At 50.9% G+C, this 15,426-nt stretch overlaps 1 protein-coding gene across 1 annotated transcript in view; it reads right to left on the reverse strand.

Moving 5' to 3' along the window:
- PLEKHD1 (pleckstrin homology and coiled-coil domain containing D1) overlaps positions 1 to 10,897 on the reverse strand; it is a 32,046-nt gene extending 21,149 nt beyond the window's left edge. The window contains exon 1 of the mRNA XM_003797362.2: positions 10,749 to 10,897. Within this exon, the coding sequence (XP_003797410.1) occupies positions 10,749 to 10,897 (149 nt within the window). The remainder of the gene's footprint in view (positions 1 to 10,748) is intronic.
- Positions 10,898 to 15,426: the final 4,529 nt, after the last annotated feature.

Below are 15,426 nucleotides of genomic sequence, written 5' to 3' on the forward strand. Positions count from 1 at the left end.
CTTTCTCTCTCTCTCTTTTTCCCTCTCTCCCCTCACCATGTGAGGACATATCTAGAAGGTGGCCATCTGTAAGCCAGGAAAAGAGCCCTCACCAGATCCTGACTATACTGGCACCCTGAACTCAGGTCCCCAACCTTCAGAATTTTAAGAATATACATTTGTGCGGTGTAAGTCACCCAGTCTTTGGAAGGTGGGTGGGTAGATGATTACTACGTGTGGAGATAGGCAGAAAGCTGGGCTGCGGGTCCCAAACCCTCATTCCTCAAGCTGTAGCCTCAGGCAAGCTCACAGACCTCTGAGCCTCCTTCCTTCTCCATAAGATGGAGGCATGGACATCTGTCTCATCAGGCTACTGTGAAGATTCCTCCAAGGATTCAGCAAATAATTACTAAGCATCCACTCTGCACCGGAATCTGCTCTAGGTGCTAGAGATACAGTCGTGGGTAAGAGCGACAGAAATCCCGCTCCATGGAGCTTACACTGCTTGCATGTAGTGGGGGCAGACGATAAGTAAATGAGTGAGCGATGTCCCATGTCAGGTGCTGATAAGTGCTAATCAGGGTGGGGGTGGGAGCGAGGGGTGAGGGTGAGGTCAATATTAAAGAGGTAGTCGGGGAGAAGCTCTGTGGAGAAGGAAGAGAAGGTGTTCTGGGCAGTGAAGCCACAGGTGTAAGGGCCCTGAGGTGGGAGCTGCAAGGCTGAAGCAGTGGGGCCAGACTGCAGGGCGCTGTGGCTACGGTGATGACAATGACGATCAAGCTAATGTTTATGTAGCACTTACCACAAAGCACACTTTATTCCAGGCATTTAACAGTCACAACAAGCTCAAGAGACAGGTATCCCTTTTCATGGACAGCAATGAAGCAGAGAGGTGGCACAACTCACTGAAAATCACATTGCTGGTTGGCAGAGGCTGGCTTTTCTCTGAGTAAGAGAACTAGCTCCCAGAGGAGGGCTTGGAGCTGGAGCAACACAGCTCACCCAGGATGTTGAGGGGAGGCAGGGGGTCTCTTAGGGGTTCTTGCCACATGTTGTAGGGGAATGAGAGAGAATCTAGTGAGTGGAAATAGAGTCCTCAGCACTTGCCTGGCACACAGGAGGGCTTCCCAAATGTCACACCCTTCCCTCCCTCTTGCCCTCCAAAGGATGGCAGAAAGAATGGCAGGGGAAGGAAGCTGGACATCCTCTCCCTTGTGGTGACTACTTCAGAGTGCCCGGAAGCCTGTAGGTTGTATGGATTGTGAAGGATTGTGCAGGGATTGTCCCAGCTTGGCTTGAGTGGAGGCAGGGGCCCAGGGAGAGGAGCTGGTATGGACTTGGGGGACGAGGGTGACTGCCTGACAGGCAGGGGTGAGCTCTGCCCACATAGGGCCCATCTGGCTGGCATACCTTTAGGACCTCCATGGCAGCTTTCCTTATGACCTGCCCTAGTGACAGCCCCAATGCCCCAGCTGTTAATTCTTAGCTCCTTCTCAGCAGCTGGGGACCCAGCACCCCTCCTCCCATCCTTCCTCACACACTCTGACCATAAGCCCTCTTTCTGGACCCTGTGGAGTTGGGCTGGCTGTGCCCAAGGGCCAGAGGTGGTCATACTTCTGTAGCCATTCTCATGCACTGGCTCCCATGCTAGGGGCTCATTACACTTATATCAGAGTCTTTTATGCACGGGATAATCCCAGAATGTTAAGCTTTTCATTCCAATTTTACAGATAAGGAAACTGCACTTAGACGTGAAATATGTGAGCAAAACCATACATCCAGGGCACAAGTTGGGGTTGGAACCCATGGACCATAATTGTTCCTATACTCCCCACCCTATATTGCCTATGGAGATGCCAGAAAACAGGTGGGTCAGAGGCAGCAGGTTTGGAGCTTGGGGCAACCAAGGGTTACAGCCTGCAGTCAGCAGAGCACGTAGGGCAGGTCACCTGTTTAGGCCTCAGGGGCTGCCTATGAACTGAGGGTAATAATACCTCTATTTCTCAAGGTTGTGGGGATAATGGGTTTGCTCACATAGACTTTGAACAGCAGTAAATATTCAACAAATGAATACATTCTATTATTATACTATTGTTATTTATTATCATTGAGCTACTGTCTGTCCAAGTCTCCCCTGACCTCCCTTCCCACGTGCTCACCTGGCTCCTTCTGGAGGGAGCACTCCAGCCCAGCTGGTGGCACTCTGTGCTCCAGACACATGATAGGTCCTTCTGCTGTCTGAAGCCCACACCACCTTCCTGGCCCAACATCAGTCCTGGGGAAGTTTTGTCTGCCAGCCCCAGCCCCCTCCTTGCATGCCCTGTGGGTGTGGTAGGGCCCAGAGAACGTGCAGGGCCAGGGGCTTGGGTCAACCCTGGCTGCCTCCTCGCCCCAAAAGCATTTACAATATGTCAAGGGAGCACTCACTTTGCTAAATGTTTTACTGACATTATCTCACTTAAATTTCTCTCCACAACTCTAAAAGATGAATGTGTTGTTTTCTATTCCACTAGTGAGGAGACTGAGGCAGAGAGTGATTGAGCAACTAGTTAAGTGGCAAACTTGAAACTCAGCTGTCTCTTCTGACAAAGCCCAAGCTCTTGACTGTGGAGACCTGGTTCTCCTCATCACATATGATCTGGAATTTCCAAGAGCTTATCTCTGAGAGTGACTGAGCTCCTAGTTAGCTGAGGTCAGAGGGCATTAAGATTCCCCTGGTACAGCCAGGTCCTAGGTGAGGCCCTGGGGCCTCACTACCCTCAAGGCACTAGTTAAATATGGGACAAAAAGTCTAGGAATCAATAATTAAGAAAATAAACGGTTAGGCAGCGCCTGTGGGTCAGTGAGTAGGGCGCTGGCCCCATCTACCAATGGTGGCGGGTTCAAACCTGGTCCTGGTCAAAATGCAACAAAAATAGCTGGGTGTTGTGGCGGGCACCTGTAGTCCCAGCTACTCGGGAGGCTGAGGCAATAGAATCACCTAAGCCCAGGAGTTGGAGGTTGCTGTGAGCTGTGACATCACGGCACTCTACCGAGGGCAACAAAGTGAGACTCTGTCTCTAAAAAAAAAAAAAGAAAGAAAGAAAAGAAAAGAAAAAATAAATGGCCAGGTGAGGTGGCTCTGCCTGTAATCCTAACACTCTGAGAGGCCAAGGCAGGAAGATCCCTGAGCTCAAAAGTTCAAGACCAGCCTGAGCAAGAGAAAGACCCAGCCTGAGCAAGAGAAAGACCCCATCTCTACTAAAAATAGAAAAATTATCCAGGTATTGTGGTGGATGCCTGTAGTCCCAGCTACTTGGGAGGCTGAGGCAGGAGGATTGCTTGAGCCCAAGAGTCTGAGGTTGCTGTGAGCTATGACACCACCACACTCTAGCCTGGGCAACAGAGGGAGACCCTTGTCTCAATAAGTAAACAAACTAACTAACTAATGTTTGCTTCTGAGCCTGGCTAGGCACTATTCTAGTAACAGCTTAAATGTGTTAACTTGTTGACTCCTCACATGAGGTAAGTGAGGAAACTAGAGCAGAGAGAAGTCAAGTAACATGCCCCAGATGACACAGCTGAGAAACCGGGGAGCTGGAGCAATTGTGGAGTACCAGGCTATCCCTTAGCACTGCAAAGCACCCAGAGAATATACTGCAACTCTCTTTTGATTTACTTATTTACCTTTTTTCAGACAGAATCTCACTTTGTCCCCCTCAGTAGAGTGCAGTGTTGTCATAGCTCACAGCAACCTCAACTCTTGGGCTCAAGCGATTCTCTTGCCTCAGCCTCCCGAGTAGCTGGGACTACAGGCGCCTGACACAACACCCAGCTAGTTTTTCTATTTCTATTTCTAGCTCTAGTAGAGATGGGATCTTGTTCTTGCTCAGGCTGGTCTCGAACTCCTCAGTGTTCAGTGTCCAGTGGAGTGCTGGATTACAGGTGTGGGCCACCATCCCACCCTGTACTACAATACTGTAATGCACAGAATTTGTTGCTGGTATTTTATATATTGTGGTTAAGAGTTGCACCTCTGGTTGTGCAACAATGACCATCTACACTGGATAGCAAATTAATTCATAAACAAAGAAATAACAGTCTAGAGAATCTTAAGAATTAGTAGAAATTGCTGGTGCAGGTTTCAGATTTCCCTCAGAATGTGGGATTTGATCTTGGCGCCAACACTGTAAGTCTAGATAAGTTACCAGAAGAGTGCAGAACAGGAGGAATAAGTGATTTAGGGGTCCAGCCAAAGGAGTTGTCTGAGAGGAGGTAACAACTGAGCAGGGTTTTGAAGAATGAGTAGGAGTATCTTAGGAATTTGGGAGGAAGCAGAAGGGGGAGAGATGCATTCCAGAGAAATAGCATATGCAAACAACAGTGTGTTCAAGGTTATCGCAATGGATCTGGTATTATCTGCAGATAATTGTAACAGGGGCAGGTGGACAGTGCTGTGGACGAGAAGATAAGAGCCAGTTTAGGTCAGCAAGAGAAGCAGAAACAAGAGTGAACCAGGGCATGAAGTTCTATCCAAAGGCTGGACTTCTGCCTACAGATGAGGGGAGCTTCCATCGCATTTCAAAAGGGTACTGGTCACATTGTGGTTTTATACGTGGGGAGGGTGAGGGATCCACAGCCATGCGAAAGGCAAATCAGAGTTGTTGGGACGTGCAAATCAGGACTTGGCAGATAATTAGACAAGGGCAGGGTGAGCAGAGTCTGGGAAGACAGTGGCCAGGACTCTAGCCTGTGTGACACCTTGAACATAGGTGTCATCCACATGAATTAGGAGACCCAGGAAGGGTTTTCTTTAAGCTTTGTCCCCACTTTTCTCTGTCATCCCAGTGCCCTGAATGCAACAAAGGCTCAACTGGAGCTTAGTGGCTAACACTGGCCTCATGAAGGATCCAGCTAGAGCCACAGAAAACGCTACTTAGAGCTACATTGGGCAGGCCTGTTAGAGAAAGGCCGGTCCTCTCTGTCCACTCTGCTGAACTCCTCAACGTTTGGAGATGCAAATGCTTCTGAGCTCAGGAGTAGGCCCAGAAAGGGCTTTGAATAACAAAATGAAAGAGATTTGAATCCTGGAGGAGTATGGGAGGAGTGGTGGGAATACGAAGAGAGAGAATCCTGGGAGGTTGCAACAGCTGGGCTCCTCTGGTGTTACAAGAGAGTAGCAAACAACTCCGCCTCTCCTGGTTTGAGGGGCGGGGCGCTAACACTCAAAGTGAAGATGCTCCCCACATCTGTGATTTAAATGCCCCGCCTTGCCACGCCTTCCCTGCAGCTCAAGCTGCTAGTCTCTCAAATTCCTTATGTGGCTGGTATATCTATGTGGCCATGGGGAAGGGTGAGGAAACTAAGGCATAAAAGCTGAGTTCTGTCTCTGCTTCTGCAAGAAGGACCACCTACGCTGGACAGAAAATTAATCCCCAAAGAAAGATATAAGAGTTTTGAGCCTCTTGGAATTAGCAAAAGAAAGATATAAGAGTTTTGAGCCTCTTGGAATTAGCAGAAGCCCTGGTGCAGGTTTCAGTCTTGTGGTATTTGGTTGTGGGGCCAAGTGTATCTCGCTCTCAAGAGGGCACTGAGAGCCCAGCAGACATGTGAGTTACATAGAGGTTTCTTTTCCCAGGAAGGCGAATGTCCAGCCCAGCCGCTCCCTCTACCCAGGCACAAACTTCCAGAATAGGCCCAGCAGCCACCCTCATCAGTGAGCCCCTCGGACACTGAGAACAGCTGTGTGGGCATTGGAGCTGGGGAAGAACAGCCTAGAGGAGTGTCCTCACTCACGCTTGAAATCCTAGCACTCTGGGAGGCCAAGGTAGGTGGATCGCTTCAACTCAGGAGTTCGAAACCAGCCTGAGCAAAAGCGAGACTCTGTCTCTAAAAATAGCCGGGCATTGTGGCAGGCATGTGTAGTCCCAGCTACTTGGAAGACTAAAGAGGATCACTTGAGCCCAAGAGCTTGAGGTTGCTGTAAGCTACAACACCATGGCACTCTACTGAGGGTGACAAAGGGAGACTCTGTCTCAAAAAAAAAAAAAAAAAGTGACAGAAGGAAAGTAGAAAAGACACAGCTCCCAATGTGTGTCCCCTCTAGGCCATTCTGGGTGACCTGTTAAGTTCAGGAACACTCATCCTGGCCCATCTGGAGACGCTGGCACAGCAGGCACCCTGCCTGGGAAGTTTCTGAGTCACAACATGCTGTGATTCATGGATAGATCAAGTCCAAGGTAGTGCAAAAAACTTTTAGCAGAACTTGCCAAACAATATGGTAAAGACAGGCTCAGTAAGTAAGAGTGGTGCCAGCACGGAGGTGTGGGTAGAAGTGGGTGGCAGCCTTGAGGCTCTGCACCCTGCTCCCCATGGCTGGTGGTATACTCAAGGTACCCTTACAATCATCTGTAGAGCACAGTTTAAAAGCCGTCCTACCTCTACTGTGCAGAAGACACATTGCTGGCCAGTGAGGTGACAGGCCATGGCCTGGGTCATACAGCTGGTGCCTGGCAGGGCCAGGATTGGAATTCCTGCCCTCCAGCCTGGATAGATTCAGTTTCCACCATGCCCAAGGCTGCTCTGAGAAACTGCATATTTTTAAGTCCCAGACATAAGGATGCTGAGCCACCTGCCAGCTTGAGATCTGGCCCACACATGGGTATACAGAGGTGAGGCTTTCAAACAGGCCATCAACTACCACAAGGGCAGCTCCTTGAGGAGGGGAGTGGGGAAGGAGCATGACTTGTTTGCACAGTCTGACTCACTTCACTTTGGCAGACCTGGGCTGGGCAGCTCCTCAAATGACCCCAGTGAGGCCTGACTTAGCCAGCATTATTTCATTTTATGGCTGCATGGTCCGGAGACTGTGCCCATCTCCTTAGCCTTGAGCCCACCACCTCAGAAGGAGCAGGGGGTTCTGGGTACCGGGACCTAGGGAGATGCAGACAAGTCTTCTTACCCCTCCTCGCCCTGCCTCGGTGCCTGGGTGAACAACAGCCCTGAATAGAGAAGGCAGAGCTGGAGAACGGAAAACACTATGAAATCTTCAGAGTAAATTGATCATTGTTTTTTTCTGGAAGCAGAGACACTGTCCCCCAAGCCCTTTCCCTTCATCAGTGTTGAAAGAGCAGCCCCGCTCTGTCACCTCCCAGCCTTCCCACACACTGTTAGCAGAATCCCTGCCCCATACCCCACCTCTCTAGTAGAAATTCGGAGAACAGAGGTTGATTTAAAAGGGGGATCCTCCAGGCACCTTCCACAGTGGAAAAGCTACACCTCTCACAGCCAGCTGTGGGGAATGCCACGTGAGCCAGAAAATGAGACCAAACACAGAATCCTGAGGGTGAGGGTAAGGTTGAGCCTGGGACCATGCAGCTGACCCTAGGCTCTTCCTTCAGCCCTCTGGGAAAATCCAGTATTAGTGTCTCCTCTGAGAAGCGGTGCTCAGAGCCAAAGACAAAACCCTGGGCCTCAAATCCCTGTTGAAGAAAGGCTCCTCAAATCTTCTTGGTATGGTGACCACCCCCTGTAGGGACAATCTTCTCACACCTATGCAGGTGATAGCCTGAGATTAGGGACATGTGGCCACTATCTCCATGGCTCTGCTTGGCACCTGGTAGACACCATGAAACTTAGCTCCTTGAGGCAGGGATCACCAATATTCTACAAGAGAAAACTGCTACTAGGCTGGGCTCAGACCACCTTGTCCCTGGGGGAGGAAGGACAAGTAGGAATATGGATGCCCTTGTTGCAGGAGGGAATTGGCCTTAGAAGGTGTTCAGAAGGGATTTGGGAGAGGGGCTAGAATGCTGGTGAAAGTGTTAAACCCCAGGAGTCAGCCTGGCTGACCTTGGCCAAGGCTCAGACCCCCTACTCCCTTTCTCCATGTCTTGTAGCTGTCCATGTTCTTATACCTGTATCTCTCTCCACATTTCACAGACCAAGGGGAGGACAGAGCGGTCAGCCTTGCCTTCTAGACATCTCTCTCTGATTTTCTTATCTCTACTAATTAATTATTTAGATTCCCTTTCCCTTTTGTTGCCTATGGGAAAATAAGCTGAACCTACAGCTCAAAGTCATCTTCCTTCCTCAGGAAGGCAGGGCTGCTTGGGCAGTGAGGGCTGGAGGCACACGTCCTAAGACAGATTCTGAGCGGAAGAGATTTTTAGAGAACCAGCCAGCCACAACCGGTTCTATCCCGCCCACTGGTTATTAATGCAGCTCAAGCCTTTCCAGACCTCCTCCCCTTAGCTGTCCTAGCCAGGGCATCGATTGCTCTAATAGCAAGGCTGTGCAGTGGAGGGCCTGAGCTGCTCTGTCCCCAACCCTTCCTGTGGCTGCTAATTACCTCAGTCAAGAGACTCCACTTTAGAAATGGGAAATCGGGAACTAGAGGGGCCTGATGGGAAGTTGGGAAGCAAGACAGGGATGAGCATCATGACTACTCTGTACCCCGACTCTCCCTGGCTGGCTCTGTCGCCCATCCAAGGCTAAATCGTGTGTGTGTGTGTGTGTGTGTGTGTGTGCGCACGCACACACATGTGTGTTGTGTATTCCCAGAACTGGGAAGATGCACAGAGGTGGGATGTTAAGTTCTTTCCTGAGCCCCACAGAAGGAAGACTCTGCACAGTGGCAGCTCCAGCATTCCTAGGACAGGGACCCAGGATGGCAATGTCCTTGGAAGAGGACTTGACTTGAAACTGTATTTGCAGACCATTCACATGGTTCTGACTTAGATTGGATTCTTGGGGGTGTCTGTGGAAACTAGTGATGGAGATTCTTGGGGTGGAGGATGCAAAAGCCCTCTAAGCTTGGCTCATTTCCCCATCCCCGCTGTGCTTTTAGCTGGGTGACTAGAACCCTGACACTGGTCAGGAACCAACAGTGGGTGCAAGGACCAGGTTCCCAATGTGCCTCCATGGTGAAGGGGATAAGGAACATGCCCCAAGGGTCATAGGCAGCTAGCATTTACTAGGAAAGATGAGATCAGGTGAAAATGTCTGGCAAGAGTAGTCTTAGTTGGCAAGACCCAGAGGCAACACTACCCACAGAAGCCAGACCCAACGGAAAAGGGTTGTCTGCCTGAAACAGCTGGGGCAGAAGAGAGATGGGTGCGGGGGAATATTCTGCTAATGGTACTTGAATCTCCATGCACCCTTCCTACCCCCACTTGAGTGCCCTGGCAGAGAAAAGGCTGCTCCTGGCTTCCAGGGACTGCAGCTCAGATAGGATGACTATGGCAGTCCCCAAATACTCTCCATGCTGCCCCAAGCCTCTCTTCAGGGGATCAGAGATAAGCTTAACTTTGGCAGAATTCAAGGAGACATATGCCATTAAATCCCAGAGGGAAACCCATCAGAAGTAACAAAAGTCCCTGAAACCAGCTATGTAAAATGTAAGATACTGACACTGTCCACAGCTCCATTTGTTCTGCGGTCTTATAGAAACATTAAATTATTCATCAGAATAGAACATCAGCACCAGCCACTACCACATCCACATTATCTGTGGTCCTGGGAACGTTTGAGGTCTCCTCTCCTCGGCTCAGGGACAGACTCTCACTCATAGTGTGGGGTGGGGAGGGAGCATCTGGACACCCCTTATTACCTGAACAGGTCTTAACTCCAGGGGAGGGCTGGGACAGGGTCCGAGTTCTCTAGGTCACACCAGTAACAAATCTCAGAACTGAAACTGACTTGAGGGTGAAAACTATCCAGGAGATGGCCCATAGCACCTGATCCAAGTTGAGAGCTCCCAACCCCTCCCAGGGCCATTTGTAAATGGATGGTGGGGATGGCCATCAGGGGACTGGAGAGTTGGTGCTGACGGACTGGCTATTGCAGTTCTGGCTCTCCTCATCACAGCCTCCAAAGCATCAGTCTTTCCACTGGATCAGTCTACCCCTTCTCCCTCACACCCCACTCCCCCTATCCCTGCCTAAAGCACTGGAATCTCTTTTCCCTCTATTCTTTTTAAAAAATTATTTCAGGCTTGGCACCAACCACATACACCTGAGACTGGTGGGTTTGAACCCAGCTGCGGCCAGCTAAACAACAATGACAACTGCAACAAAAAATAGCAGGGCATTGTGGTGGGTGCCTGTAATCTCAACTACTTGGGAGGTTGAGGCAAGAGAATAGCTTAAGCCCAAGAGTTTGAGGTTGCTGTGAGCTATGATGTCACAGCACTCTATCAGGGAGACATAGTGAGACTCTGTCTCAAAAAAAAAAAAAATTCAAGGGAGAGTTGGAGAGGTTGCCAACATCGCTTCCCCAGGGGTGAGCACAGCCCCCCAGCACAGCCTTTCCTAAGGGCCATGGCAGCCCTCCCAAAGGGGACACTGGTGCCCCACTTCTGAGCCTGCTTCTCAGGGCGTGGGGAGGGGGCTTGTGAAGAGGTTGACATTGACAGTGGGGTCCCAGGAGAATATCTTTGGCTAGAGATGGCGTTTCACCCTCCAAGGCAGAACCTGGCCCGACTGAACCTTCTGGGCTTCGAACAAGGCCACGATCTCTTCTGCCCACACCCAACCAACTTCTTCACTGGGCACTTAGATTCGTTCCGCAGAGAATTCACAATCATCCAGGACGGTGGTCCCACCCTAGCCCTCACAGCCCAAGCTAAAATCTGCATCTTCCAGGGGAGCCAGTGTAGGGTGAAACAGGGTGGGGCCAAGGACATACAGGAAAACAGAGGCAGGACGGTGACTGGAGGGGGTGGGAAGGATCTTTAGGCCGAGGATCCCTCCCTGGCTGTCCTCTCGGTGCACAGGGTGGGGCACACTCACCGCCGGGACCACTTGGCCGACGGCCTCCCAAAGGGCCGCTTCCACAGCACCCCGTAGAGCTGCACTTTGGTGCTGATGTCCAGCGCGTCCGCGTCGGCTTGCTCCAGAGACGGCGAGGGTGACACAGAGTTGGACTTTGACATGAACATCCTGCCTCAGCTGGGCTGCCCCTAGCCCGGAACACCCTCTTCCCTCCGGCGTGGGTAGGGACGCGGGGCTCCGGGCGAGGGCGAGCAGGGGGAGGTAGGGAGAAAGCTGCGTCCACCAGCGGCTCGGGGTGCCGTCGGGGCGCGCCCTAGCAAGCAGAGACGCCAAGTGACTCCAGCCTGGTGCTGTCGCATGAAAGCGCGCTGGGCACCCGGCGAGGCGCCGAAGGGCGCGGAGCGCGCAGCTGCTGGCTCGGGCTCCAAATTGCGGCGGACCTGCAGGAACTCACCCGGAGGGAGGTTTAGCCTCGGGCTGGCAGCATCTCCTCCTCCCTCCAGGCGACAGCCCTAATTCTGGTGGCCCCGATTGGCTGGGAGTGGCAGGTGAGCGTGTTGGAGGCCACCTAGAGCGCCAATCAGGGCGGGCGCCGACCGGAGGGCCAGGCTCCAAGCTTCCGCAAGGTCCCCGTGGGTCGCCTGGCCCTAGGTCCCCAATCCCACTCCACGCACCCAACACTCCCCCGGGTTCCTTCTCGCGTGCAGCGCCCATATGGAAACGGGACACATCTGCGATGTGGTGGGCTTGGAATCACTCCAGCAAATACCTACTCGCCTCTGGGTGGAGGAGAGGAGGGAGCGAGGGCGTGGTGACCGACAACCCGGCTTGGAATTCCAACTCAGTCAACCGTGGGGAGCCTTGGTTTTCTCACCGTAAAGTAGATATGCGTGTACCTCCTTGGGCAGGCGGGTGGCCAGGTAAGACTTCAAGAAAAGCCCGAAGTGCCTGCCCGGAGAGGAATTTCCTTCAAGGTTGGTGGTGGCCCCTGCCCGCTCCCTCTGGTGGGTTTCGCTTTGCTCCGCAGCCGCCTCACGCTGATCGGATTTCTTCCCTGGAACTTGACTGTGTCGGTATTTGGCCCTTAGTGCCAATCGCAGTGCAGTTTGTCTGTGATTTATCTGCGCTCCTGGTCTGTACTCCCTGGGGCCTAGTGCTCCATCCACTTCCTCTCCTTTCTGGGGAGGTATTTGGTGACCGTCTCGCTTTCAGGCCAGGGCAGACGTCTGACCAGACTGGCTGGCGAGCGGGGAACAGCTTCCCTCCCTCTCGGCGATGGAAATGGTAGGTTGGCACAGCTGCTGGCTTCATGCCAAAGGCAAGGAATTGAGATTGCGCAGTAAAAGGCTGCAAGCTACATCAGGCGGCAGTCACCCTTTTCCTAGCTAGCAGCTGCAGGCCATCTCCACTGGGCTGTCTGACTCACCTGTGCCCTTGTGGAAAACCACTCTTCTGCCTTAGGGTCTCTAATTCCTCAGGTGTAAAATAAAGAAGTCAGATTGGAGCAGAACTTTGCAAATAACCTGAGAGCCAAATAGTTTACAGAAAAGACTTTATTGGCCCAAGTTTTTTAAAAAAATGGAGTTTTCCCCTTTTCTTTCTTTCTCTTCCTTCCTTTCTTTTTTTTTTTTTGAGACAGGCTCTCTGTCACCTGTGGGATAATAGCTCACAACAATCTCAAACTCTTGGGCTTAGGACATCCTCTTGCCTCAGTCTCCTGAATAGCTGGGACTACAAGCGCCTGTCACAATGTCCAGCTGATTTTTCTATTTTTAGTAGAGAGGCGGTCTCACTCTTGCTCAGGCTGGAGAACATTTCGATTACTTCCAGAAAGTTCCCTCACTCTCCTTTCTAGTCAATCCCCACCACCACCACTTCTATCAGTCTTATCAGCATTTGCACAGCACTTTAACATTTTTGAACTGAAAGCCTTTACTCCATCATTCCCCTGTGTCTTACCTGCCTGGCTCCTCCCTGCAGGCCTTTGGATTTGTGACTCTAGATCAGTGGTTCTCAACCTTCCCAGTGCTGCGACCCTTTAATACAGTTCCTCATGTTGTGGTGACCCCCAACCATAAAACTATTTTCGTTGGTAGGTCGAGGCAGTAGGAAGGTTGAGAACTACTGCTCTAGATGCTCCCAAGGCCTTCCAGGTCTCACATTAATGACTCTGTTAAGAAAGGGCCCCTGGGCAGGATGCGGTGGCTCTTTACTATAATCCCAGCCTAGGCAAGGATTATAGTAATATAATGGGAAGCCTAGGCAAGAGGATCGCTTGAGGCCAGGAGTACTTTGAGACCAGCCTGGGCAATATAGCAAGACCCATCTCTACAAAAACACTTTAAAAGTTAGCCAAGCATGGTGGCATGGACCAGTAGTCCCAGCTACTCAGGAGGCTGAGACAGGAGGATGGCTTGAAACCAGGATACACTAAAGTTACACTGAGCTATGATTAGGCCACTGTACTCTAGCCTGGGCGATAGAGTAAGATACTGTCTCTACCACAAAAATAAATAAATAAAATAAAGAGTTCCTAAAGGAGCTTCCCAAGTCCAGGCAGCATCCCACTGTTGCTCACTGTCCAGAGGAGCCCCTCTGAATTCCCTGTGCTTCTCTCGTGGCTCAAGTGCCTCTGCAGAACATCTCAGGCTGGGCCTTAAGATAGGGTCCAGGGCCCTGCTCCACTACATGGGAGGAGACAGCACTGGGAAGATGATGGAAGCCAGGGCTAGAGCACAAAGTGGACATTTCACATGGGTTTGTGGCTTTTTCTTTTTGTCATTGTTTGGTTTTTTGGGTTTTGCCTAGTTTCGACACATGTTCTAACACATGGAAATTTTCCCACTTTAAGAGTCTTGTTTTTCTAAGATGGAAGCTGAAGAACTTGCTTTAGTAGCCTGTGGTGCGGAGCTCAGCAGTGAGAGGCCCTGGGACAGAACTTTGATTTGTAGTGCAAACATGAGGAAAAAGCATGCACAGGCACGCACTTTTCAAGGGAATGTGGTAGCAAAAGCACCTGACTTGTTCTGGATGTCAGCTCTGCTCTGGCGGGTGGCGCACACATAGCAGCAGATGCTCTGTGGCAGCTACAGCTTTCTCAGCAGAGAGCTTTGCGGCTTGGTTTTGGCCATACTTCCTGGAAGCTTTACCCTCAGGCCTGGTTCTCTGGCCCTCCCAATATCCTTTTAGTAAATTCATTTATTCTCTGCTGAATCAAGTTAGTAGAAACTTTGGCTGCATGCAATAAAGACTAGTAAAGTGACAAGCTTGTGAGCCATGGGCCAGAGGATGGCATGATACTTAAAATCATTCAAAAGAAATCCTTCACAAGAAGGGTTGAGTGTTCCCAGAAAATCTTGGGAAAGACTTAGTTTCCCCACGTGAGAAATGGAGCACAGTTCTCTTCAATGGCAGAAGAGAAGTGAAATCTTTGCCAATTCTGGACTCTGCATACAGGACATCTGAAAAGACCTGACTTAACAGTGGTTAGGGCTGTATGGAAAGATCACCCTGAGGCCAAAAGCAGAAGTTCTTGTTTTGGGCTCGGCGCCTGTAGCTCAGCAGCTAGGGCGCCAGCCACATACACTGGAACAGGTTAGAATACAGCCTGGGCCTGCCAAACAACTGCAACCAAAAAATAGCCAGGCGTTGTGGCAGGCGCCTGTACTCCCAGCTACTTGGACGGCTGAGGCAAGAGAATCGCTTGAGCCCGAAAGTTGGAGATTGCTGTGAGCTGTGGCACCACGACACTCTACCCAGGGTCACAGAGTCAGACTGTCTCAAAAAAAAAAAAAAAAGTTTTGGCTTGGTTTGCTTTTGATACAGAGTCTCATTCTGTTGCCTAGGTTAGAGCCCAATGGTCTCAGCCTTATTCACAGCAACCTTGAACTTCTGGGCTCAAATGATTCTTCTGCCTCAAGCCTCCCGAGTAATTGGGACTATAGACATCCACCACAATGTCCAGCAAAGTTTTGATTTTTCAATAGGGTCTCACTCTCAGTTAGGCTGGTCTCAAACTCCTGAGTTCAAGGGGTCCTCCTGCCTGACCTCCCAGAGTGCTAGGATTACAGGGCTGAGGTTGTTGTGAGCAAGGCCGACACCATCGCACTCTATTTATGGCAACAATTTCAGCAAAAACTACATCCGTTTGTTCCTGTGGACCATTGCTCAGCCATCCATTCTAGCACATGTCCTTGCTTGGAATTTTTCTTTTTTTGAGACAGAGCCTCAAGCTGTCCCTGTGGGTAGAGTGTTGTGACATCACAGCTCACAGCAACCTCCAACTCCTGGGCTCAAGCGAGTTTCCTGCCTCAGCCTCCCAAGTAGCTGGGACCACAGGCGCCCACCACAAAGCCTGGCTATTTTTTTGGTTGCAGCCATCATTGTTGTTTGGCGGGCCCGGGCTGGATTCGAACCTGCCAGCTCAGGTGTATGCTGGCGCCTTAGCTGGTTGAGCCACAGGCACCGAGCCACTTGGAATTTTTCTTTGTGTGTTTGCTTCCCTGAGCTTCTTGAGGACAGAGTCCGGGGCATGTAGTAGGTCTTCAACAGATGTTTGACAAATTAATTTGTCTTCCCCTGTCTTCCCCTTCCCCTCTATTCAGGTGCCGCAGTTTCCTGTTTCAGTTTGTCAACCCAATGGACACTGACCTCAGAGGTCCTCAGCTTCTCCTCCTCCATAAAACAGAATCTGTGG

The sequence above is a fragment of the Otolemur garnettii genome, unplaced genomic scaffold (assembly GCF_000181295.1).
Source record: "Otolemur garnettii isolate 467f Iridium unplaced genomic scaffold, OtoGar3 scaffold00115, whole genome shotgun sequence".
Taxonomy (NCBI): domain Eukaryota; kingdom Metazoa; phylum Chordata; class Mammalia; order Primates; family Galagidae; genus Otolemur; species Otolemur garnettii.